The 24,228-nt window shown below is 52.4% G+C and overlaps 2 protein-coding genes and 1 long non-coding RNA gene across 5 annotated transcripts in view; 2 read left to right on the top strand and 1 right to left on the bottom strand.

Annotated features, from left to right (window-relative positions):
• Positions 1–2,664: 2,664 nt before the first annotated feature.
• PPP1R14A (protein phosphatase 1 regulatory inhibitor subunit 14A) lies at positions 2,665–9,882 on the top strand. Of its 2 annotated transcripts, none has more exons than XM_058860019.1 (4): positions 2,665–2,964; positions 6,781–6,855; positions 7,646–7,678; positions 9,777–9,882. In XM_058860019.1, exons 1-4 carry the CDS (start codon positions 2,707–2,709, stop codon positions 9,855–9,857), a joined length of 447 nt encoding a protein of 148 aa, XP_058716002.1. In that variant the 5' UTR covers positions 2,665–2,706; the 3' UTR covers positions 9,858–9,882. The 2 variants fall into 2 exon arrangements, with proteins under 2 accessions (XP_058716002.1, XP_058716001.1); XM_058860018.1 differs by having other exon boundaries at positions 2,677–2,964; positions 6,775–6,855.
• Positions 9,883–11,658: 1,776 nt separating this feature from the next.
• On the top strand, positions 11,659–16,730 carry LOC131590115 (uncharacterized). Of its 2 annotated transcripts, XR_009279974.1 has the most exons (4): positions 11,659–12,110; positions 12,155–12,220; positions 12,265–12,443; positions 12,489–16,730. It is a non-coding gene; the product is annotated as an uncharacterized LOC131590115 (long non-coding RNA). The 2 variants fall into 2 exon arrangements; XR_009279973.1 differs by having other exon boundaries at positions 11,666–12,110; positions 12,265–16,730.
• A 72-nt stretch (positions 16,731–16,802) lies between these two features.
• Positions 16,803–24,228, bottom strand: part of ZC3H4 (zinc finger CCCH-type containing 4) — a 38,253-nt gene continuing 30,827 nt past the window's right edge. Inside the window, exons 13-14 of the mRNA XM_058859975.1 lie at positions 19,775–20,002; positions 16,803–18,153 (exon numbers count right to left, since the gene is read on the bottom strand). Coding sequence (XP_058715958.1) covers positions 16,814–18,153; positions 19,775–20,002 — 1,568 coding nt within the window. The 3' untranslated portion in view covers positions 16,803–16,813. The remainder of the gene's footprint in view (positions 18,154–19,774; positions 20,003–24,228) is intronic.

Raw genomic sequence — 24,228 nt, forward strand, 5'->3', positions numbered from 1 at the left:
AATTTGGGGGATTTTGGGGGGGTTTGAGGGGGTTTTGGGGGGGATTTGGGGGTCAGGGGGGGTTTTGAGGGGGGGATTTGGGGTTTGGGGGGTTTTGGGGGGGTTTTGAGGGGATTTTGGGGGGTTTTTGGGGGTCTGGGGGGATTTCGAGGGGGGAATTTGGGGTTTGGGGTGGATTTTGGAATTTGGGGGATTTTGGGGGGGAATTTTGGGGTTTGGGGGGGTTTTGGGGGGGATTTGGGGTGGATTTTTGGAATTTGGGGGGTTTTGGGGGGGTTTTGGGGGAATTTTGAGGGGGATTTGGGGATCTGGCGGGGTTTTGAGGGGGGGTTTTGGGGTCTGGGGGGTTTTGGGGGATTTTGGGGGGGCTTTGAGGGGGTTTTGGGGGGGATTTGGGGGACTTTGGGGGGTTTTGAGGGGATTTTGGGGGGGATTTGGGGGGTTTTGAGGGGATTTGGGGTGGATTTTGGAATTTGGGGGATTTTGGGGGGGTTTTGGGGGGGTTTTGGGGGGGATTTGGGGTGGATTTTGGAATTTGGGGGGTTTTGGGGGGGGTTGAGGGGGTTTTGGGGGGGTTTTTGGGGGGGTTGGGGTGGATTTTGGAATTTGGGGGATTTTGGGGGGTTTTGGGGGGGGTTTGGGGGGGACTTGGGGTGGATTTTGGAATTTGGAGGATTTTGGGGGGGTTTGAGGGGGTTTTGGGGAGGATTTGGGGGTCTGGGGGGGTTTTGAGGGGGGGTTTTGGGGTTTGGGGGGTTTTGGGGGGGTTTTGAAGGGATTTTGGGGGGGATTTGGGGGTCTGGGGGGTTTTGAAGGGGGGTTTTGGGGTCTGGGGGGTTTGGGGGTTTTGGGGTTTGGGGGGATTTTGGAATTTGGAGGGTTTTGGGGGGGTTTTGGCGTTGGGGGGGGTTTTGGGGTCTGGGGGGGTTTTGGGGTGATTTTGGGTGGATTTGGGGGTTTGGAAGTGTTTGGGTGGGGTTTGGGGGGGTTTTGGGGGGGGGTCTGGAGGGCTCTTGTGGGGGCTCCGGGTGTTTATGGGGGGGGGGTTCGGGGAGTTACCGATTTAAACCACGCCCCTTTAAGCCCCGCCCCCTCTCCCCCCACCCCGGGGGTCTTTAGGGGTCTTTAGGGACATTCCCGGGTTAGGCCACGCCCCTGCCACGCCCTTTTAAGCCCCGCCCCCCTCATTACCCATCCCGGGGGTCTTTAGGGGTCTTTAGGGTCGTTCCAGAGTTAGGCCACGCCCCTGCCACGCCCCTTTAAGCCCCGCCCCCCTCATCACCCACCCCGGGGGTCTTTAGGGACATTCCAGGGTTAAGCCACGCCCCTGCCACGCCCTTTTAAGCACCGCCCCTTCTCCCCCTACCCCCGGGGGTCTTTAGGGACATTCCATGGTTAAGCCACGCCCCTGTCACGCCCCTGCCACGCCCTTTTAAGCCCCGCCCCCTCATTACCCACCCCGGGGGTCTTCAGGGGTCTTTAGGGATGTTCCAGGGTTAAGCCACGCCCCTGCCCCGCCTCTGCCACGCCCCTTTAGGCCCCGCCCCCCTCATTACCCACCCCGGGGGTCTTTAGGGGTCTTTAGGGAAATTCCAGGGTTAGGCCACGCCCCTGCCACGCCCTTTTAAGCCCCGCCCCCCTCATTACCCACCCCGGGGGGCTTCAGGGACATTCCAGGGTTAAGCCACGCCCCCCTGCCACGCCCTTTTAAGCCACGCCCTCTCTCCCCCTACTCCGGGGGTCTTTGGGGACGTTCCATGGTTAAGCCACGCCCCTGCCACGCCCTTTTAGGCCACGCCCCCTCTCCCCCTACCCCGGGGACAATTTGGGGGGACTTTGGGGGTCTTTAGGGACGTTCCAGGGTTAGACCACGCCCCTGCCACGCCCTTTTAAGCCCCGCCCCTTCTCCCCCTATTCCCAGTGACAATTTGGGGGGACTTTAGGGAATTCCAGGGTTAGGCCACGCCCCTTTAAGCCCCGCCCCCTCATTACCCACCCCGGGGGTCTTTAGGGGTCTTTAGGGACATTCCAGGGTTAGGCCACGCCCCTGCCACGCCCTTTTAAGCCCCGCCCCCCTCTCCCCTACCCCAGGGGTCTTTGGGGACGTTCCAGGGTCAAACCACCACGCCCCTGCCACGCCCCTTTAAGCCCCGCCCCCTCATTACCCACCCCGGGGGTCTTTAGGGGTCTTTAGGGACATTCAATGGTTAAGCCACGCCCCTGCCACGCCCTTTTAAGCCCCGCCCCTTCACCCCCTACCCCGGGGGTCTTTAGGGGTCTTCAGGGACATTCCAGGGTTAGACCACGCCCCTTTGGGCCACGCCCCTTTAGGCCCCGCCCCTTTAGGCCCCGCCCCCTCATTACCCACCCCAGGGGTCTTTAGGGGTCTTTAGGGACGTTCCAGGGTTAAGCCACGCCCCTGCCACGCCCTTTTAGGCCACGCCCCCTCTCCCCCTACCCCGGGGACAATTTGGGGGGACTTTGGGGGTCTCGAGGGGACGTTCCAGGGTTAGACCACGCCCCTGCCACGCCCTTTTAAGCCCCGCCCCCTCTCCCCCTATTCCCAGTGACAATTTGGGGGGACTTTAGGGAATTCCAGGGTTAGGCCACGCCCCTTTAGGCCACGCCCCTTTGGGCCACGCCCCTTTAGGCCACGCCCCCTCGCCCCCTACCCCCGGCGGCCGCCCCGGCTCCGCGTCCCGAGCGATGGCGGCGAACCGGGCGGGGCGGCGGCGGGGCCGGGGGGGCTCGGCCGGCCCGGGGGGGCTCGCGGAGGGTCGGGGGTCCCCGGGGGGGCTCTCGCCGGACCCCCGGGGGGGTTCCGGGGGGTCCCCGGGCCGCAGCCCCGGGGTGCAGCGGAGATCGGCGCGGGTCACGGTGCGCTACAACCGGCAGGAGCTGCAGCGGCGGCTGGACACGGAGCGCTGGATGGACGGGAGGATCGGGGAGCTCTACCGGGGACAGGTACCGGGACCGGGACCGGGAACCCGAACCGGGACCGGGAACCCGAACCGGAACCGGGGACGGAGCGGGAACCGGGCAGGGGAACCGGGGATGGGGCACCGGGATTGGGAACTGGGACCGACACGGAGCAGGGGATGGACGGGAGGATCGGGGAGCTCTACCGGGGACAGGTACCGGAACCGGAACCGGGAACCAGAACCGGGCAGGGGAACCGGGGATGGACCGGGAACCGGGCAGGGGAACCGGGGATGGGGCACCGGGATTGGGAACTGGGACCGACACGGAGCGCTGGATGGACGGGAGGATCGGGGAGCTCTACCGGGGACAGGTAACCGAACCGGGACCGGGAACCCGAACCGGAACCGGGACCGGGATTGGGAACCGGGGATGGGGCACTGGGAATGGGGCACCGGGACTGACACGGAGCGCTGGATGGACGGGAGGATCGGGGAGCTCTACCGGGGACGGGTACCTGAACCGGGACCGGGAACCCGAACCGGGACCGGGAACCCGAACCGGGACCGGGAACCAGAACCGGGACCGGGGATCAGAACCGGGATTGGAAACCGGGGATGGGAACCGGGATTGGGAACTGGGGATGGAGCGGGAACTGGGACCGGCACTGAGCAGAGGATGGACGGGAGGATCGGGGATGGGAATCGGGGACAGGAACCGGGAACCAGAACCGGGCAGGGGAACCGGGGATGGAGCGGGAACCCGAACCGGGACCGGGATTGGGAACCGGGGATGGAGCGGGAAGCGGGAATGGGGCACCGGGACTGACACGGAGCAGGGGATGGACGGGAGGATCGGGGATGGGAACCGGGGACAGGTACCCGAACCGGAACTGGGAACCCGAACCGGAACCGGGACCGGGAACCAGAACCGGGCAGGGGAACGGGGCATGGACCGGAACCGGGCAGGGGAACGGGGCATGGACCGGAACCGGGGATGGACCGGGATTGGGGAGCCGGGAGCGGGATGGAGATGGAGACTCGGGAAGTTGTACCGGGGTGGGGCACCGGGACCGGGGATGGGCACCGGGACCGGGAAATGGACCGGGACCGGGACCAGGGAACGGGACCAGGGAACGGGACCGGGAACTGAACTGGGACCGGGAACTGAACTGGGACCGGGAGCGGGAAATGGAGCGGGAATTAAACCAGGAACGGGACTGGGGAGCGGGAAAGGACCGGGAGATGGAGCCGGGACCGGGATCAGGACCGGGACCGGGACTGGGGAATGGACCGGGATCAGGACCGGGAGATGGAGCCGGGACCGGTACCGGTACCGGGAGCGGGATCAGGACCGGGACCGGGACCGGGACCGGGGAATGGACCGGGATCAGGACCTGGAGATGGAGCCGGGACCGGCACCGGGATCAGGACCCGGAGATGGAGCCGGGACCGGGACCGGGACCGGGATGGGAATAAGGATCGGGATCAGGACCGGGACCGGGATCGGGATCGGGAATCAGGACCGGGAGATGGAGCAGGGACCGGTACCGGGACTGGGGACCGGGACCGGGATCAGGATCGGGACCGGGACTGAGAAATGGACCGGGAGTTAAACCAGGAACGGGACTGGGGAGTGGGAAAGGACCGGGAGATGGAGCGGGGACCGGAACCGGGACCGGCATCAGGATCGGGACTGGGGAATGGACCGGGATCAGGACCGGGAGATGGAGCGGGGACCGGGACCGGGACCGGGATCGGAACCGGGACCGGGCTCCAAAAGGGACCGGGAATGGACCTGGGACCGGGACCGGGACCGGGGACAATAAACGGGAACTGGACCGGGGACGGGACCGGGAGATGGAGCAGGGACCGGGAAAAGGACCGGGACCGGGAACTGGACCGGGAGAAGGATCGGGAATGGGGCTGAGAACGGAACCGGGACCGGGAACTGGACCGGGAGAAGGATCGGGAATGGGGCTGAGAACGGAACCGGGATCAGGACCGGGAACTGGACCGGGAGAAGGATCGGGAATGGGGCTGAGAACGGAACCGGGACCGGGATCAGGACCGGGAGAAGGATCGGGAATGGGGCTGAGAAGGGAACCGGGACCGGGACCGGGATCAGGACCGGGAATGGGGCTGAGAACGGAACCGGGATCAGGACCGGGATCAGGACCGGGAATGGGGCTGAGAACGGGAACGGAACCGGGACCGGGACTGGGGAAAATAAACGGAACCGGGACGGGGACCGGGACCGGGATCAGGACCGGGAATGTGCCAGGTCCCGGTGCCGGTGCCGGTCCCGGGGGGTCCCGGGCCGGATCTCCCCCTCCCCCCACCGTGGGAACGGGCGGCTGGAGCGGGGGGAGGGGCGGATGTTCCGCGGGAACCGGGCACGGGGGGGGGAGGGGACATTCCGGGGGGGTTTGGGGAGATTTGGGGACATTTTGGGACATTTTGGGGACATTTTGGGACATTTTGGGACATTTTGGGACATTTTGGGGACATTTTGGGGACATTTTGGGAGGGAATTTGGACATTTTGGGGAGGTTTTGGGACATTTTGAGGAGGTCTGGGGACATTTCGGGGGGTTTTGGCGACATTTTAGGGACATTTTGGGACATTTGGGGACATTTTGGGACATTTTGGGACATTTTGGGGACATTTTGGGGGGGATTTGGGACATTTTGAGGAGGTCTGGGGACATTTCGGGGGGTTTTGGCGACATTTTAGGGACATTTTGGGACATTTGGGGACATTTTGGGACATTTTGGGACATTTTGGGGACATTTTGGGGGGGATTTGGGACATTTTGAGGAGGTTTGGGGACATTTCTGGGGGTTTTGGGGACATTTGGGGACATTTTCGGGGGGTTTGGGGACATTTCGGGGGGATTTGGGGACACCCGAGGGGGTTTTGGGGACATTTTGGGACATTCTGGGGGGGTTTGGGGACATTTGGGGGGATTTGGGACATTTTGGGGACATTTTTGGGAGGGTTTTGGGACATTTGGGGACATTTCGGGGGGGTTTGGGACATTCTGGGGACGTTTGGGACATTTTGGGAGGTTTTGGGACATTTGGGGACGTTTTGGGACATTCCGGGGGGAGTTTGGGGACATTTTGGGACATTTCGGGGGGAATTTGGACATTTTTGGGAGGGTTTTGGGACATTTTGGGACATTTCAGGGGAAGTTTGGGGACATTTTGGGACATTTCGGGGGGGTTTTGGGACCATTTTGGGGGTTTTGGGACCATTTTCGGGGTTTTGGGTCCATTTTCGGGGTTTTGGAGCCATTTTTGGGGTTTTAGGACCATTTTTGGGGCTTTGGGGCCATTTTTGGAGTTTTAGGACCATTTTGGGGGGATTTGGGTCCATTTCGGGAGTTTTGGGGCCATTTTTGGGGGGTTTGGGACCATTTTTTGGGGTTTTGGAGCCATTTTTGGGGTTTGGGGCCATTTCAGGGGGTTTTGGGGACATTTTTGGGGGTTTGGGACCATATTTTGGGGGTTTGGGGCCATTTTTGGGGTTTGGGGCCATTTCAGGGGGATTTGGGGACATTTTTGGGGGTTTGGAGCCATTTTTGGGGGGGTTTGGGGCCATTTTTGGGGTTTTAGGACCATTTTTGGGGGTTTGGAGCCATTTTTGGGGTTTGGGGACATTTTTGGAGTTTTAGGACCATTTTTGGGGGTTTTGGGGCCATTTTTTGGGGTTTGGGACCATTTTTGGAGTTTTAGGACCATTTTTGGGGGTTTTGGGGCCATTTTTGGGCCATTTTGGGGGTTTTGGGGCCATTTTTGGGGGTTTTGGGCCATTTTTGGGGGTCCCCAAACCCCCCCGGGCCCCTCCCCAGGAGCAGGAGATGCCGGAGGAGCTGAACATCGATGAACTCCTGGAGCTCGACACGGACGAGGAGCGAGCCCGGAAAATCCAGGTGGGAATTCCGGGATTTCGGGGAATTTCGGGGAATTTTGGGGTGGGAATTTTGGGGAATTTTGGGGAATTTTAGGGGATTTTTTGGGGAATTTTTGGGGAATTTTAGGGGATTTTGGGGGGGGAATTTTGGGGAATTTTAGGGGATTTTGGGATGGGAATTTGGGTTAATTTTTGGGAATTTTGGGGCGGGAATTTTGGGGAACTTTGGGGAATTTTAAGGGATTTTGGGATGGGAATTTTGGGGAATTTTAGGGTGGGAATTTGGGTTAATTTTTTGTGAAATTTGGGGTGGGAATTTTGGGATATTTTGGGGGGAAATTTTTGGGGAATTTTAGGGGATTTTGGGGTGGGAATTTTGGGGAATTTTGGGGTGGGAATTTTGGGGAATTTTAGGGGATTTTGGGATGGGAATTTTGGGGGGAATTTTTGGGGAATTTCAGGGGATTTTGGGATGGGAATTTGGGTTAATTTTTGGGAATTTTGGGGTGGGAATTTTGGGGAACTTTGGGGAATTTTAAGGGATTTTGGGATGGGAATTTTAGGGGATTTGGGGGGGGGAATTTTGGGGATTTTTTTTAAATTTTGGGGTGGGAATTTGGGTTAATTTTTGGGAATTTTGGGATGGGAATTTCGGGGAATTTTTGGGAATTTTGGGATGGGAATTTTGGGGAATTTCAGGGAATTTTGGGGAATTTTGAGGCGGGAATTTTTGTGGGGGGGTGGGGGAGGGGAAAAGGTCACCAAGGTGACCCCGCCCCCACCCCTAAATCAACCCCTCCCCCACCCAGACCATGCTCAGCTCCTGCGCCGCCGACACCCGGGTGAGGGGGGAGGGGAAAATGGGGGGGGAGGGGAAAATTTGGGGTGGGGGAGGGGAAAATTGGGGTAAAATTGGGGGTAAATTTGGGGGGAGGGGTAAATTTTGGGGGATAAATTGGGGGGAGGGGAAAATTCGGGTGGGGGAGGGGAAAATTTGGGGGGAGCGGTGAATTTGGGGGGATAAATTTGGGGGGGAGGGGAAAATTTGGGTGGGGGAGGGGAAAATTTGGGTAAATTTTGGGGGGTAAATTTGGGGGAGGGGTAAATTTGGGGGGGATTGGGGGAGGGGAAAATTGGGGGGGGAGGGGAAAATTTGGGGTGGGGGAGGGGAAAATTGGGGTAAATTTGGGGGGGGTGAAATGGGGGGAGGGGCAAATTTGGGGGGTAAATGGGGGGGGAGGGGCAAACCGGGTGGGGGAGGGGCAAATTTAGGAGGTAAATTTGGGGGGGAGGGGTAAAATGGGGGGAGGGGCACATTTGGGGGGATAAATCGAGGGGGGGGAGGGGCAAATCGGGTGGGGGAGGGGAAATTGGGGGGAGGGGCAAATTTGGGGGGGTAAATCGAGGGGGGGAGGGGCAAATTTGGAGGGATAAATTGGGGGGAGGGGCAAATCGGGTGGGGGAGGGGTAAATTTGGGGGGTAAATCGAGTGGGGGAGGGGCAAACCGGGTGGGGGAGGGGATGAATTGAGGGGGGGAGGGGTAAAATGGGGGGAGGGGCAAATTTGGGGGGGTAAATTTGGGGGGGAGGGGCAAATCGGGTGGGGGGAGGGGTAAATTGGGGGATAAATTGGGGGGGAGGGGCAAATTTGGGGGGTAAATCGGGTGGGGGAGGGGCAAACCGGGTGGGGGAGGGGCTCGTTTCCCATCCCGGGCCCCTCCCCCACCCCTCCCCCGCCCCCGCCCCTCCCCCACCCCGGGCTCGGGCCGGGCTTTAAAAGGAGAAAAAATCCCGGGAGCGCTCGAGGCTCCTCCCGCCCCTCCCCCACCCCCCGAGATCGGCGGGGAGGGGCCAATTAACGGGATAATTAATGGGTTAATTAATGGGTTAATTAACGGGCTAACGGGCTAATTAACGGGTTAATTAATGAGCCAATTAATGGGTTAATTAACAGGCTAATTAACGGGTCAATTAACGGGCCAATTAACGGGCTAATTAATGGGTTAATTAACGGGCCAATTAACGGGTTAATTAATGGGCCAATTAATGGGTTAATTAACGGGTTAATTAATGAGTTAACGGGCTAATTAACGGGCCGATTAACGGGTTAATTAACGGGCTAATTAACGGGTTAACGGGCTAATTAACGGGCCAATTAGCGGGCTAATTAACGGGTTAATGGGTTAATAAATGAGTTAATTAACGGGTTATTTAACGGGCTAATTAACGGGCTAATTAACGGGCCAATTAGCGGGCTAATTAACGGGTTAATGGGTTAATTAATGAGTTAATTAACGGGTTATTTAACGGGCTAATTAACGGGCCAATTAACGGGCTAACTAACGGGCTAATTAACGGGTTAACGGTTAAATTAATGGGTTAATTAACGGGTTAATTAACGGGTTAATTAATGGGTTAATTAACGGGCTAATTAACGGGTAAACGGGTTAATTAACGGGCCAATTAACGGGTTAATTAACGGGTTAATTGAGGAATTTTCGGGAATTTTGGGTTGGGAATTCTTGGGATGGGAATTTAATTTGGGGGAATTTTGGGGAATTTTGGGGAATTTTGGGGAATTTTGGGGTGGGAATTTTTGGAATTTTGGGGAATTTTGGGGTGGGAATTTTGGGGAATTTCCGGGTGGGAATTTTGGGGGTGGGAATTTAATTTGGGGGAATTTTCGGGAATTTTTGGGATGGGAATTTGATTTTTTGGGAATTCTTGGGATGGGAATTGAATTTGGGGGAATTTTGGGGAATTTTTTGGGAATTCTGGGGATGGGAATTTGATTTTTTTTGGGGAATTTTTTGGGATGGGAATTTCGGGGAATTTTGGGATGGGGATTTCGGGAAGCCCCTAATGAGTTAATTATTAAGGAGTTAATTAAGGAGTTAATTAAGGAGTTAATTAAGGTGTTAATTAAGGGATTTCCCGCAGGAATTCGTGGCGCAGCTCCTGGAGCAGCTCCGGGGGCTCCCGAGGCAGCGGCTCCTGCAGGGGCCCCTCCCCCACCCCTGACCCCTCCCCCACCCCGACCCCTCCCCCACCCCCCAAAAATGGGGAGGGGGCTCCAGGGGTGGGGGAGGGGAGGGGTTGGGGGGGGTCTCGTTGTTGTCGTTGTTGCCACCGACCCCCAAAAAGGAATAAAATCGGTGAGGAGAGAGAAAAATTTGGGGGATTTTGGGATTTTTTGGGATTTTTGGGGGATTTTGGGATTTTTGGGGGATTTTCGGGGGATTTTTGGGGGAATTTTGGGAATTTTTGGGGATTTTTTGGGGGGATTTTTGGGGAATTTTTGTGGGGATTTTTGGGGAATTTTTGGGGATTTTTTTGGGATTTTGGGGGATTTTGGGATTTTTGGGGGATTTTTTGGGGGATTTTGGGATTTTTTTGGGAATTTTGGGGAATTTTTGGGATTTTTTTTTTGGGATTTTGGGGGATTTTGGGATTTTTTGGGGGATTTTTTTGGGGGAATTTTGGGAATTTTTGGGGATTTTTTGGGGTGATTTTTGGGGAATTTTTGTGGGGTTTTTGGGGGATTTTTTGGGGGGATTTTGGGATTTTTTGGGATTTTTTGGGGAATTTTTGGGATTTTTTGGGGGGATTTTGGGATTTTTTGGGGGGGATATTGGGAATTTTTGGGGATTTTTTTTTTTTTATTTTTTGGGGGATTTTCGGGGAATTATTGGGGGAATTTTGGGAATTTTTGGGGATTTTTTTGGGATTTTTTTGGGGATTTTGGGATTTTTTGGGGAATTTTGGGGGGATTTTCGGGGAATTTTTGGGGGAATTTTGGGGGGATTTTTTGGGGGGATTTTGGGGGGAATTTTTGGATTTTTTGGGAGGTTTTGGGGGGGTTTTGGGTATTTTTGGGGGATTTTGGGGGGATTTTGGGGGGGAGATCCCAGAAAAAAATTGGGGAGGGAGAGCTCAAAAATGGGCAAAAAAAACCCAACAACGCCGGGACCCCCAAAATCCTCTCTGGGACCCCAAAAACTCCCCCAAGACCCCCAAAATCTCCCAAATTCCCCCCAAATCCTCCCGGGACCCCCCAAAATTCCCTCTGGGACCCCCCAAAATTCATTTAAACCCCCCCCAAAATCCCCCCAGGACCCCCCAAAATCTCCCCAGGACCCCCCAAAATCCCCTCTGGGACCCCAGATCCCAAATTTCCCCCCAAAATCCCCCCGGGACCCCCCAAAATCCCCCCAGGACCCCCCAAATTCCCCCGGGACCCCCAAAATACCCTCTGGGACCCCAAAAATCCCCCAGGACCCCCCAAAACTCCCCCAAAATCCCCCCAGGACCCCCCAAATTCCCCCCAAAATTCCCCCAGGACCCTCAAAATCCCCCCAGGACCCCCCAAATTCCCCCGGGACCCCCAAAATCCCCCTGGGACCCCCCAAAATCCCCCCAGGACCCCAAATTTTCCCCCAAAATCCCCCCAGGACCCCCCAAAACTCCCCCAAAATCCCCCCAGGACCCCCCAAAATCTCCCCCAGGACCCCAAATTTTCCCTAAAAATCCCCCCAGGACCCCCCAAATTCCCCCCAAGACCCCCAAAATCCCCCCAAATCCCTCCAGGACCCCCCAGAATTCCCTCTGGGACCCCCCAAATCCCCCCAGGACCCCCCAAAATTCCCCAGGACCCCCCAAATTCCCTCTGGGACCCCCCAAAATTCCCCAGGACCCCCCAAAACTCCCCCAAAATCCCCCCAGGACCCCTCAAAATTCCTTTAAACCCCCCCAGGACCCCCCAAAATTCATCTCCAGCCCGGCTCATTTGCATATATTTACATATTTATTACATCAGCCCCGCCCCTCCCCCCCCCGGGGTCCCCCGAGGGGCCCAAAAAATTCCAAAAAAATTCCCAAAAAAATTCAAAATAACAAAAAAAACCCAAAATAACAAAAAATTCCCGATCCCGAGAAATTCTTTAACAAACAAACAAACAAAAAAAATTCCCGGTTTTTTTTTTCCTTCCCCCCCATCCCCAAAATTCCAAGGAAAAAAATGGGAATAAAACAGAAAAAAACCCGATTTTTGGGTGGGAAAATTCCCGATTTTTGGGTGGGAAAATCCCGATTTTTGGGTGGGAAAATCCCGATTTTTGAGTAGAAAAATTTCGATTTTTAGGTGGAAAAATCCCGATTTTTTTGTGGGAAAAATTCCGATTTTTAAGTGGGAAAATCCCGATTTTTGGGTGGGAAAATTCCCGATTTTTGGGTGGGAAAATCCCGATTTTTGGGTGGGAAAATCCCGATTTTTGAGTAGAAAAATTTCGATTTTTGAGTAGAAAAATTTCGATTTTTAGGTGGAAAAATCCCGATTTTTGAGCAGGAAAATCCCGATTTTTAGATGGAAAAATCCCGATTTTTAGGTGGGAAAATCCCGGTTTTTGAGCAGGAAAATCCCAGCTTTTAGGTGGAAAAATCCCGATTTTTAGGTGGGAAAAATCGCAATTTTCGGGTGGGAAAATCCCGATTTTTGGGTGGGAAAATCCCGATTTTTGGGTGGGAAAATTCCCATTTTTGGATAGAAAAAATCCCGATTCTTGTACGAAAAAATCCCCATTTTTGGGTGGGAAAAATTCTGATTTTTAAGTCGGAAAATCCCAATTTTTGAGTGGGAAAAATCCCGATTTTTAGGTGGGAAAATCCTGATTTCTGAGCAGGAAAATCCCGATTTTTAGGTGGAAAAATCACGATTTTTAGATGGAAAAATCCCAATTTTTACGTGGAAAAATCCCGATTTTTGACTGGAAAAATCCCAATTTTTAGATGGAAAAATCCCAATTTTTAGGTGGAAAAATTCCGATTTTTAAGTGGAAAAATCCCGATTTTTTCCTTGGATTTCCTCCTTTTTTCCCAACAATTTTTCGGAATTTTTGGACGATTCCTTCCACGATTTTGTGAATTTTTCACCCAAATTTTTCATTTTTTTCCCCATTTTAATTTTTATTTCATTATTCTAATTAACTTTAAACCACTTTTAATTAATTTTAATGAAATTTTTCACATTTTTTCCCCATTCTCAACACATTTTAATTTTTATTTCACTTTATTTTCATTTTTCCCCTATTTTTTTTTTATTTTTAAGGGAAATTTGGGATATTTTTAATTTTTCCCTGGATTTTAAATGGAATTTTGGGCGTTTTCTCCACGATTTTTATCCATTTTTAGGTGAATTTTGATGATTTTCTCCCATGATTTTGGGAATTTTAATTATTTTCCCATTTTTTTACAGTTTCCTGATTTTTTTAACATTTTTTAGAGAATTCTGGACATAATTTCGCTTTTTTCCCCCCATTTTTATGTTTTTTTTTCACATTTTAATTTTTTCCCACCTTTTTTCCCCATTTTTCCCATTTTTTATCCATTTTTTCCCATTTTTTCCCATTTTTTCCCATTTTCCTCCCCTTTCCCACAAAAAAATTGGAGCGAGAGCCTCAAATCCCAAAAAAATCTGATTTAATCCATCGGAAAAAACGGAATTTTGGGGTAAAAAAACCCAAATTTTGGGGCTTTTTGCTGCTCAAAAACCTCAAAATTTCATTTTTTTCCCTAAAATTGGGATTTTTTTGGGGGGAAAAACGGGAATTTCGATCCCAAATCGCCACAGGGGGGAAAAATCCTCGGGAATTTGGGGAAAATTTGGGATTTATTTACATTTTTTATGGGAAAAAGACCCAAAAAAGAAGAAAATTCCCCCAAAATTTCCCCCCAAATCCATCCCGAGGTTCTGGAAAATTCCAGGGATTTTTGGGGGATTTTTTTTGGGAATTTTTTGGGGTGGAATTGGGGAATTTTGGGTTTTTTTGGAATATTTGGGGATGAATTTGTTGGGTTTGGGTTTGGGTTTTGGGGTTTTTGGGGTCGGATTTGGGATTTTTGGGATCGAATTTGGGGTTTTTGGGGTTGAATTTGGGGTTTTTTGGGATTTTTGGGATCAAATTTGGGATTTTTGGGATCGAATTTGGGATTTTTGGGATAAAATTTGGGTTTTTTGGGGACTTTTGGGATCAAATTTGGGATTTTTGGGATCAAATTTGGGATTTTTGGGGTCAGATTTGGGATTTTTGGGATCAAATTTGGGATTTTTGGGATCAAATTTGGGTTTTTTGGGGGTTTTTGGGATCAAATTTGGGATTTTTGGGCTCAAATTTGGTTTTTTTGGGATTGAATTTGGGATTTTTGTGGTTGGATTTGGGATTTTTGGGGTCGGATTTGGGAATGTTGGGCTCAAATTTGGGTTTTTGGGGGATTTTTGGGATCAAATTTGGGATTTTTGGGATCAAATTTGGATTTTTTGGGGAATTTTGGGGTCGGATTTGGGATTTTTGGGCTCAAATTTGGGATTTTTGGGATCGAATTTGGGATTTTTGGGATAAAATTTGGGTTTTTTGGGGACTTTTGGGATCAAATTTGGGATTTTTGGGATCGAATTTGGGATTTTTGGGATCAAATTTGGGATTTTTGGGATCAAATTTGGGTTTTTTGGGGATTTTTGGGATCAAATTTGGTTTTTTTGGGATTGAATTTGGGGTTTTTGGGGATGTTTGGGATCAAATTTGGGATTTTTGGGGTTGAATTTGGGTTTTTTTGGGATTTTTGGGATCAAATTTGGGATTTTTGGGATCAAATTTGGGTTTTTTTGTGTCAAATTTGGGATTTTTGGGCTCAAATTTGGGATTTTTGGGGTCGGATTTGGGATTTTGGGATCAAATTTGGGATTTTTGGGCTCAACTTTGGGATTTTTGGGATGGAATTTGGGATTTTTGGGATTTTTGGTTCAGATTTGGGGATTTTTGGGGTTGGATTTGGGGGATTTTGGGTGAATTTTGGGGAGTTTTGAACAACCCAGCCCAGATTTTGAGTGGATTTGAGCAGCCCAGACCCAATTTTGGGTGGATTTGGGTGAATTTGGGAGGATTTGGGTGGATTTTGAGTGAATTTTGGGCTGATTTAACTCCCCCACCCCACATTTCACCCCAACCCAACCCAGATCACATTTTAACCAATTTTAACCAAATTTTAACCCAATTTTAACCCAATTTTAACCCAATTTTAACCCAATTCTGACCCAATTTTAACCCAATTTTAACTGAATTTTAACCCAATTTCAACCCAAGTCTGACCCAATTCAACCCAATTTTAAACCAATTTTAAACAAAATTTTAACCCTTTTTTAATCCAATTTTGACCCAATTTTAACCCAATTCAGACCCAAATTTAACCCAAATTTAACCCAATTTTAATCCAAATTTAACCCAGTTTTAACCCAATTCCAACCCAATTTTAACCCAATTTTAACCCCATTTTAATCCAAATTTAACCCAATTTTAACCGAATTCCAACCCAATTTTAACCCAAATTTAACCCAATTTTAACCCAAATTTAACCCAATTTTAACCCAATTCCGACCCAATTTAAACCAAATTTAAACCAAATTTTAACCCAATTCTGACCCCACTTTAACCCAAATTTAACCCACTTTTAACCCAATTCCAACCCAATTTTAACCCAATTTAAACCCAATTTTAACCCAATTCCGACCCAATTTCAACCCAAATTTAACCCAATTCTGACCCAAATTTAACTGAATTCTGACCCAATTTTAACCCAAATTTAACCCAATTTTAACCCAATTTTGACCCCACTTTAACCCAATTTTAACCCAAATTTAACCCAATTTTAACCCAATTCCCACCCAATTTTAACCCAATTCCAACCCAAATTTAACCCAAATTTTAACCCAATTTTAACCCAATTCCGACCCCAATTTAAACCAAATTTCAACCCAATTCTGACCAAACTTTAATCCAATTTTAACCCAATTCTGACCCAACTTGAATCCAATTTTAACCCAATTCCAACCCCATTTTAACCCAAATCTGACCCAATTTTAACCCAAATTTAACCCAATTTTTAACCCAATTCCACCCAATTTTAACCCAATTCCAACCCAAATTTAACCCAAATTTTAACCCAATTCCAACCCAATTTTAACCAAATTCTGACCCAATTCCAACCCAATTTTAGCCAAATTCTGACCCAAATGTAACCCAAATTTAACCCAATTTTAACCCAATTCCAACCCAACTTTAACCCAAATCTGACCCAAATTTAACCCAATTTTAACCCAAATTTAACCCAAATTTTAACCCAATTTTAACTCAATTCCGACCCAAATTTAACCCAAATTTTAACCCAGTTTTAACCCAATTCCAACCCCACTTTAACCCAATTTAAACCCAAATTTAACCCAATTCCTACCCAAATTTAACCCAAATTTAACCCAAGTTTAACCCAATTTTAACCAAATTCCGACCCAATTCCACCCAATTTTAACCCAATTTTAAACCCAATTTTAACCCTTTTTTAAACCCAAATTTAACCCAATTTTAACCCAATTCCAACCCCACTTTAACCCAATTTAAACCCAAATTTTAACCCAATTCCGACCCAATTTTAACCCAATTCCAACCCCATTTTAACCCAAATTTTAACCCAATTCCAACCCAATTTTTAACCAAATTCTGACCCAAATTTAACTGAATTCTGACACAATTTTAACCCAATTTAACCCAAATTTTAACCCAATTTTAACCCAATTCCTACCCAAATTTAACCCAAATTTTAACCCAATTCCAACCCAATTTTAACCAAATTCTGACCCAATTTTAACTGAATTCCGACCCAATTTAACCCAATTTAAACCCAAATTTTAACCCAATTTCAACCCAATTCCTACCCAAATTTAACCCAATTTCAACCCAATTCCACCCCATTTCAACCCAATTCCAACCCAAATTTAACCCAATTTTAACCCAATTTTAACCCAATTCCAACCCAAATTTAACCCAAATTTAACCCAAATTTAACCCAATCCCACCCCCCACCCCAAACCCCCTCCCCAAACCCCCCAATCCCCCCCACCCTCCTCCTCCTCCTCCTCCTCCTCCTCCTCCTCCTCACTGGCAGAACGGCGACGCCGTGGGATCGAAGCCTTTGAACACATCCTTGAGCGATTTATCCCCGTCCTCCTCCCTGCTGGGGCTCACCCCAAACACGGGGGGGCTGTGAGAGACCCCCGAGGGGACCCCCAAAACCCCCGAGGGGACCCCCGAGACCCCCGAGGGGACCCCCAAAACCCCCTCCCCGATTTTGGCTGCCCGTGGTCGGTTGTAGCTGTTGTACCTGTCCGAGCTCTCGGCTTCCTCCTCCTCCTCCTCCTCCGCCTGCTCCAGCGCCGAGCGCTGCCGCGCCGCCGAGGGGGGAGGATCCCGGGGGAATCTTTTCCCCCCTTCCCCGGGGTTTTTTTGGGATGAATTCCCATCGTTTTGGGGTTCTTTGGATGAGCTGCAAGTCCGAGGGTCGTAGAGGCTGATGGCGCTCAGGACGCTGCTCGGGCCGGAGCCTCCCCCCCAGCTCAGCCGAGGGTCGTAGGGAGCGATGGGCTCGGATTCCAGCCGGGAATCGCCGCATTCCAGCCGGGAATCGCCGCATTCCAGCCGGGAATCTCCGCATTCCAAGGATTTCTGCAGCCGGGAATCTCCACATTCCGAGGGTTTCTGCAGCCGGGGGTCGCTGGGGGTTTTCCTCACCCGGGGGTCGCTGGGTTTGTCCCCGGGCGAGGAGGACGCGACGCTTTTGAGGATGCGGGAGAGGAGCTCGAAGTCGGGAAGAGCCGAGGATGAGGAGGATGAGGAGGATGACGAAGATGAGGATTCGGACAAAGCCGGGCGAGGCGTCCGAGGGTCCGAGGGCGGCCGGAGAATCCGCGGGTCGGGAGGAGGAGGAGGAAGAGGAAGAGGAAGAGGAAGAGGATCCTGCTTGGGGATGGGGAGCGGGATGAGATCCTCGGGGCTCCAGAGCACGGAGCGAGCGAAGGGAGGCCGGATCAGCAGCACGTCCTTGCGGATGTGGGAAAACTGCTGGAGCTGGGAGCGCGGATCCCGCTGGGAATATCCGGGAACGGCCTCCAGGGGGATGCTCAGGGCTTTATCCCGCAGGATCCGCTCTCCATCCTCATCCTCCGCTGATTTTTGGGGAGGGGGAGCGGCTCCGTGCCGAGCCAGCCGAGGATCCGAGGGATGATCCGAAGGGGGAGGCTCGGAATTCCGGGCCAGCCGGGGGTCCCGGAGCCGGGGGTCGCAGGGACGGGGGGGTCTCTGGAGCCGGGGGTCGCTGGGGGGGTCTCCGGAGGGGTTTTGGGAGCGGTTGGAGCTCTGCTGGCGCAGGGATTTGAGGATGGAGGTGACGCTGCTGCCGCCGTCGTCTTCGTCGCTCGAGTACCAATTGCCGGGGTCGCCTGGGAAAGGAGGGGAAAAAACACAGGAAAATGGGGAAATTCGGGAAGTTTTATCCCAAAAATTCTCAGAAAATCCTGGAGAAGGATTGGGATCAGGATTGGGATCAGGACCAGGATTGGGATCAGGATTGGGATCAGGATCAGGATTAGGATCAGGATCAGAACCAATTGCCGGGGTCGCCTGAGAAAGGAGGGGAAAAAACAGGAAAATGGGGAAATTCGGGAAGTTTTGGGGGATTTGGGGAGTTGGGAATGGGGGAGGGAACATTGGGGGTGGTGGTAAAAAAAAATTGGGAGTTTTATCCCCAAAATTCTGAAAGTTTTTGTTTGAATGTTTTGGGTTGTGCTAAAAATCCGGGGAATTTCATCCCAAAAAATCCAAAAAATGATGGTTGGAATGTTGTGGGTTGTGATAAAAATTTGGGAGTTTTATCCCAAGAATTCCCAGAAAATCCTGGAGCAGGATTGGGATCAGGACCAGGACCAGAACCAGGATCAGGACCAGAACCAGAACTGGGATCAGGATCAGGACCAGAACCAGGACCAGAACTGGGATCAGGATTAGGACCAGAACCAGGACCAGGATTGGGATCAGGATCAGAACCAGAACCAGGATCAGGACCAGAACCAGAACTAGGATTGCGATCAGGACCAGAACCAGGATCAGGACCAGGATCAGGACCAGAACCAGGACCAGGATTGGGATTAGGACCAGAACCAGAACCAGAACCAGGATCAGGATCAGGACCAGACCCAGAACTGGGACCAGCATCAGGACCAGAACCAGAACTGGGACCAGGATCAGGACCAGGACCAGAACCAGGACCAGGACCAGAACCAGAACCAGGACCAGGATCAGGACCAGACCCAGAACTGGGACCAGCATCAGGACCAGGACCAGAACCAGGACCAGGATTAGGACCAGGATCAGGGCCAGAACCAGGACCAGGATTGAGATTGGGATTAGAACCAGCATCAGGACCAGAACCAGGACCAGGATCAGGACCAGGATCAGGACCAGAACCAGAACTGGGATCAGGATTACGACCAGAACCAGGACCAGAACCAGGATCAGGATCAGGATCAGGACCAGACCCAGAACTGGGACCAGCATCAGGACCAGAACCAGGATTAGGACCAGAACCAGGACCAGGATCAGAACCAGGATCAGGACCAGAACTGGGATTGGGACCAGGACCAGGATCAGGATCAGGATCAGGACCAGGATTGGGATCAGGCTCAGGACCAGGATTGGGATCAGGATCAGGACCAGAACCAGAACCAGAACCAGGACCAGGATTGGGATTGGGATTAGGACCAGGATCAGGATCAGAACCAGAACCAGGACCAGAACCAGAACCAGGACCAGGACTGGGATCAGGATCAGGATCAGAACCAGAACCAGGATTGGGATCAGGATCAGGATTAGGACCAGGATTAGGACCAGGATTGGGATCAGAATCAGGATCAGGATTAGGACCAGGATTGGGATCCGGATCAGGATTAGGACCAGGATCAGGACCAGGATTGGGATCAGGCTCAGGACCAGGATTGGGATTGGGATTAGGACCAGGACCAGGACCAGAACCAGAACCAGAACCCCTTTCCCATCCCCTCTCACCCTCCTCGTGCTCTCTGTCGCTCCGGCCGCCCTCGGCCGCTCTCCGGCCGCGCTCGTCCTGCGCCCGCTGCTTGTGCCGGATGCGCAGGAACAGCGCCCGCTGCGCCGAGGGCAGGAATTCCGGGATCATCCCTCCCCTCCCCGCCGCGCCCTCGGAATCCAGGGAATCCTCCGGGAACAGGGGATCCCCCCCCGGGCCCTCGCCCGCCTCGTAGGAGCCGTAATCCTCTGGAGTTGGGGGGAAAAAATGGGAATTTGGGGGTCAGGGGGGGGGAAAAAATGGGAATTTGGGGGTCAGGGGGGGAAAAATTGGGATTGGGGTGGGGATTTTGGGATGGGGAGGGGGAATGGGGTGAAAAACTCTGATTTCCTGGGATTTTGGGGTTCTCCTTCCCTGATTTCCTGGGATTTGGGGCTCCCACCCTGATTTCCTGGGATTTCGGGCTCCCACCCTGATTTCCTGGGATTTTGGGGCTCTCCCACCTCGATTTCCCGGGATTTGGGGCTCCCACCCTGATTTCCCAGGATTTTGGGGCTCCCACCCCTGATTTCCCAGGATTTTGGGGCTAATCTGGCTTCCTCCAGATTTCCCAGGATTTTGGGGTTCTCCCACCTCGATTTCCTGGGATTTTGGGGTTCCCACCCCCAATTTCCTGGGATTTGGGGCTCCCACCCCGATTCCCTGGCATTTTGGGTCTCTCCCACCCCATTTTCCCAGGATTTTGGGGTCCCCTCCCCCAGGATTTTGGGGTTCTCTCTCCCAGGATTTCGGGGTCCTCTCCCCCCCATTTTCCCAGGATTTTGGGGTTCCCTCCCCCAGGATTTTGGGGTTCTTTCTCCCAGGATTTTGGGGTCTCTCCCAGGATTTTGGGTCTCTCCCCCCCATTTTTCCAGGATTTTGGGGTTCCCTCCCCCAGGATTTCGGGGTTCCCTCCCCCAGAATTTCGGGGTCCTCTCCCCCAGGATATTTTTGGGATATTTTTGGGGTGTCTCACCCGTGTCCCCCCTGTGATTCCCCAGGATTTTGGGGTTCTTTCTCCCAGGATTTTGGGGTTCTTTCTCCCAGGATTTTGAGGTTCTTTCTCCCAGGATTTTGGGTCTCTCCCCCCCATTTTTCCAGGATTTTGGGGTTCCCTCCCCCAGGATTTCGGGGTCTCTCCCAGGATATTTTTTGGGGTTCCCTCCCCCAGAATATTTTTGGGATATTTTTGGGGTGTCTCAACCGTGTCCCCCCTGTGATTCCCCAGGATTTTGGGGTCTCTCCCCCCCATTTTCCCAGGATTTTGGGGTTCTTTCTCCCAGGATTTCGGGGTTCCCTCCCCCAGGATTTTGGGTCTCTCCCACCCCATGTTCCCAGGATTTTGGGGTTCTTTCTCCCAGAATTTTTGGGGTCCTCTCCCCCAGGATTTTGGGATATTTTTGGGGTGTCTCACCCGTGTCCCCCCTGTGATTCCCCAGGATTTTGGGGTCTCTCCCCCAGGATTTTGGGGTCCTCTCCCCCCCATTTTCCCAGGATTTCGGGGTTCCCTCCCCCAGGATATTTTTGGGATATTTTTGGGGTGTCTCACCCGTGTCCCCCCTGTGATTCCCCAGGATTTTGGGGTTCCCTCCCCCAGGATTTTGGGGTTCTTTCTCCCAGGATTTTGAGGTTCTTTCTCCCAGGATTTTGGGGTTCCCTCCCCCAGGATTTTGGGGTCTCTCCCAGAATTTTCAGGGTCCTCTCCCCCAGGATTTCAGGGTTCCCTCCCCCAGGATTTTGGGGTTCTCCCCCCCATTTTCCCAGGATTTTGGAGTTCCCTCCCCCAGGATATTTTTGGGGTGTCTCACCCGTGTCCCCCCTGTGATTCCCCAGGATTTTGGGGTTCTTTCTCCCAGGATTTTGGGGTCTCTCCCAGAATTTTTGGGGTTCTCTCTCCCAGGATTTTGGGTCTCTCCCCACCATTTTTCCAGGATTTTGGGGTTCCCTCCCCCAGGATATTTTTGGGATATTTTTGGGGTGTCTCACCCATGTCCCCCCTGTGATTCCCCAGGATTTTGGGGTTCTTTCTCCCAGGATTTTGGGGTTCTCTCTCCCAGGATTTTCTTTGGGGTCTCTCCCAGAATTTTTGGGGTCCTCTCCCCCAGGATTTTGGGATATTTTTGGGGTGTCTCACCCGTGTCCCCCCCGTGATTCCCCAGGATTTTGGGGTTCTTTCTCCCAGGATTTTGGGGTTCCCTCCCCCAGGATTTTGGGGTTCTCCCCCCCATTTTCCCAGGATTTCGGGGTTCCCTCCCCCAGGATTTTGGGGTTCCCTCTCCCAGGATTTTGGGGTTCTTTCTCCCAGGATTTCGGGGTTCCCTCCCCCAGGATTTTGGGGTCCTCTCTCCCAGGATTTTGGGGTTCTTTCTCCCAGGATTTTGGGGTCTCTCCCAGGATTTTGGGGTTCTCCCCCCCATTTTCCCAGGATTTTGGGGTTCCCTCCCCCAGGATTTTGGGGTTCCCTCCCCCAGGATTTTGGGGTTCCCTCCCCCAGGATTTTGGGGTTCTCCCCCCCATTTTCCCAGGATTTCGGGGTTCCCTCCCCCAGGATTTTGGGGTCCTCTCTCCCAGGATTTTGGGGTTCTTTCTCCCAGGATTTTGGGGTCTCTCCCAGGATTTTGGGTCTCTCCCACCCCATTTTCCCAGGATTTTGGGGTTCCCTCCCCCAGGATTTCGGGGTTCCCTCCCCCAGGATATTTTTGGGATATTTTTGGGGTGCCTCACCCGTGTCTCCCCTGTGATTCCCCAGGATTCTGGGTCTCTCCCCCCCATTTTCCCAGGATTTTGGATCTCTCCCAGGATTTTGGGGTTCCCTCCCCCAGGATTTTGGGGTCCTCTCTCCCAGGATTTTGGGGTCCTCTCTCCCAGGATTTTGGGGTTCCCTCCCCCAGGATTTTGGATCTCTCCCAGGATTTTGGGGTTCCCACCCCTGATTTCCTGGGATTTTGGGGTTCTCCCACCTCAATTTCCCAGGATTTGGGGCTCCCACCCTGATTTCCCAGGATTTTGGGGTTATCCTCCCCTGATTTCCCGGGATTTTGGGGCTAATCTGGCTTCCTCCCGATTTCCCAGGATTTTGGGGTTCTCCCACCTCGATTTCCTGGGATTTTGGGGCTCCCACCTCGATTCCCTGGCATTTTGGGTCTCTCCCACCCCATTTTCCCAGGATTTCGGGGTTCCCTCTCCCAGGATTTTGGGGTTATTTCTCCCAGGATTTTGGAGTTCTTTCTCCCAGGATTTTGGGGTTCCCTCCCCCAGGATTTTGGGGTCCTCTCCCCCAGGATTTTGGGATATTTTCGGGGTGTCTCACCCGTGTCCCCCCTGTGATTCCCCAGGATTTTGGGGTTCTTTCTCCCAGGATATTTTTTGGGGTTCCCTCCCCCAGGATTTTGGGATATTTTTGGGGTGTCTCACCCGTGTCCCCCCTGTGATTTCCCAGGATTTTGGGGTCTCTCCCCCCCATTTTCCCAGGATTTTGGGGTTCTTTCTCCCAGGATTTCGGGGTTCCCTCCCCCAGGATTTTGGGTCTCTCCCACCCCATGTTCCCAGGATTTTGGGGTTCTTTCTCCCAGAATTTTTGGGGTCCTCTCCCCCAGGATTTTGGGATATTTTTGGGGTGTCTCACCCGTGTCCCCCCTGTGATTCCCCAGGATTTTGGGGTCTCTCCCCCAGGATTTTGGGGTCCTCTCCCCCCCATTTTCCCAGGATTTCGGGGTTCCCTCCCCCAGGATATTTTTGGGATATTTTTGGGGTGTCTCACCCGTGTCCCCCCTGTGATTCCCCAGGATTTTGGGGTTCCCTCCCCCAGGATTTTGGGGTTCTTTCTCCCAGGATTTTGAGGTTCTTTCTCCCAGGATTTTGGGGTTCCCTCCCCCAGGATTTTGGGGTCTCTCCCAGAATTTTCAGGGTCCTCTCCCCCAGGATTTCAGGGTTCCCTCCCCCAGGATTTTGGGGTTCTCCCCCCCATTTTCCCAGGATTTTGGAGTTCCCTCCCCCAGGATATTTTTGGGGTGTCTCACCCGTGTCCCCCCTGTGATTCCCCAGGATTTTGGGGTTCTTTCTCCCAGGATTTTGGGGTCTCTCCCAGAATTTTTGGGGTTCTCTCTCCCAGGATTTTGGGTCTCTCCCCACCATTTTTCCAGGATTTTGGGGTTCCCTCCCCCAGGATATTTTTGGGATATTTTTGGGGTGTCTCACCCATGTCCCCCTTGTGATTCCCCAGGATTTTGGGGTTCTTTCTCCCAGGATTTTGGGGTTCTCTCTCCCAGGATTTTTTTTGGGGTCTCTCCCAGAATTTTTGGGGTCCTCTCCCCCAGGATTTTGGGATATTTTTGGGGTGTCTCACCCGTGTCCCCCCCGTGATTCCCCAGGATTTTGGGGTTCTTTCTCCCAGGATTTTGGGGTTCCCTCCCCCAGGATTTTGGGGTTCTCCCCC

Source organism: Poecile atricapillus, chromosome 31 (assembly GCF_030490865.1).
Source record: "Poecile atricapillus isolate bPoeAtr1 chromosome 31, bPoeAtr1.hap1, whole genome shotgun sequence".
Classification (NCBI taxonomy): Eukaryota; Metazoa; Chordata; class Aves; order Passeriformes; family Paridae; genus Poecile; species Poecile atricapillus.

What these genes read in the sequence shown, in the direction of transcription:
- PPP1R14A (XM_058860018.1), top strand. Translation starts at nt 2,707, where the DNA reads ATGGCGGCGAACCGGGCGGGGCGGCGGCGGGGCCGGGGGGGCTCGGCC. An exon ending in GGGAGCTCTACCGGGGACAG is followed by an intron (nt 2,965 to 6,774) that starts GTACCGGGACCG and finishes GCCCCTCCCCAG; the next exon opens with GAGCAGGAGATGCCGGAGGA. An exon ending in AGCGAGCCCGGAAAATCCAG is followed by an intron (nt 6,856 to 7,645) that starts GTGGGAATTCCG and finishes TCCCCCACCCAG; the next exon opens with ACCATGCTCAGCTCCTGCGC.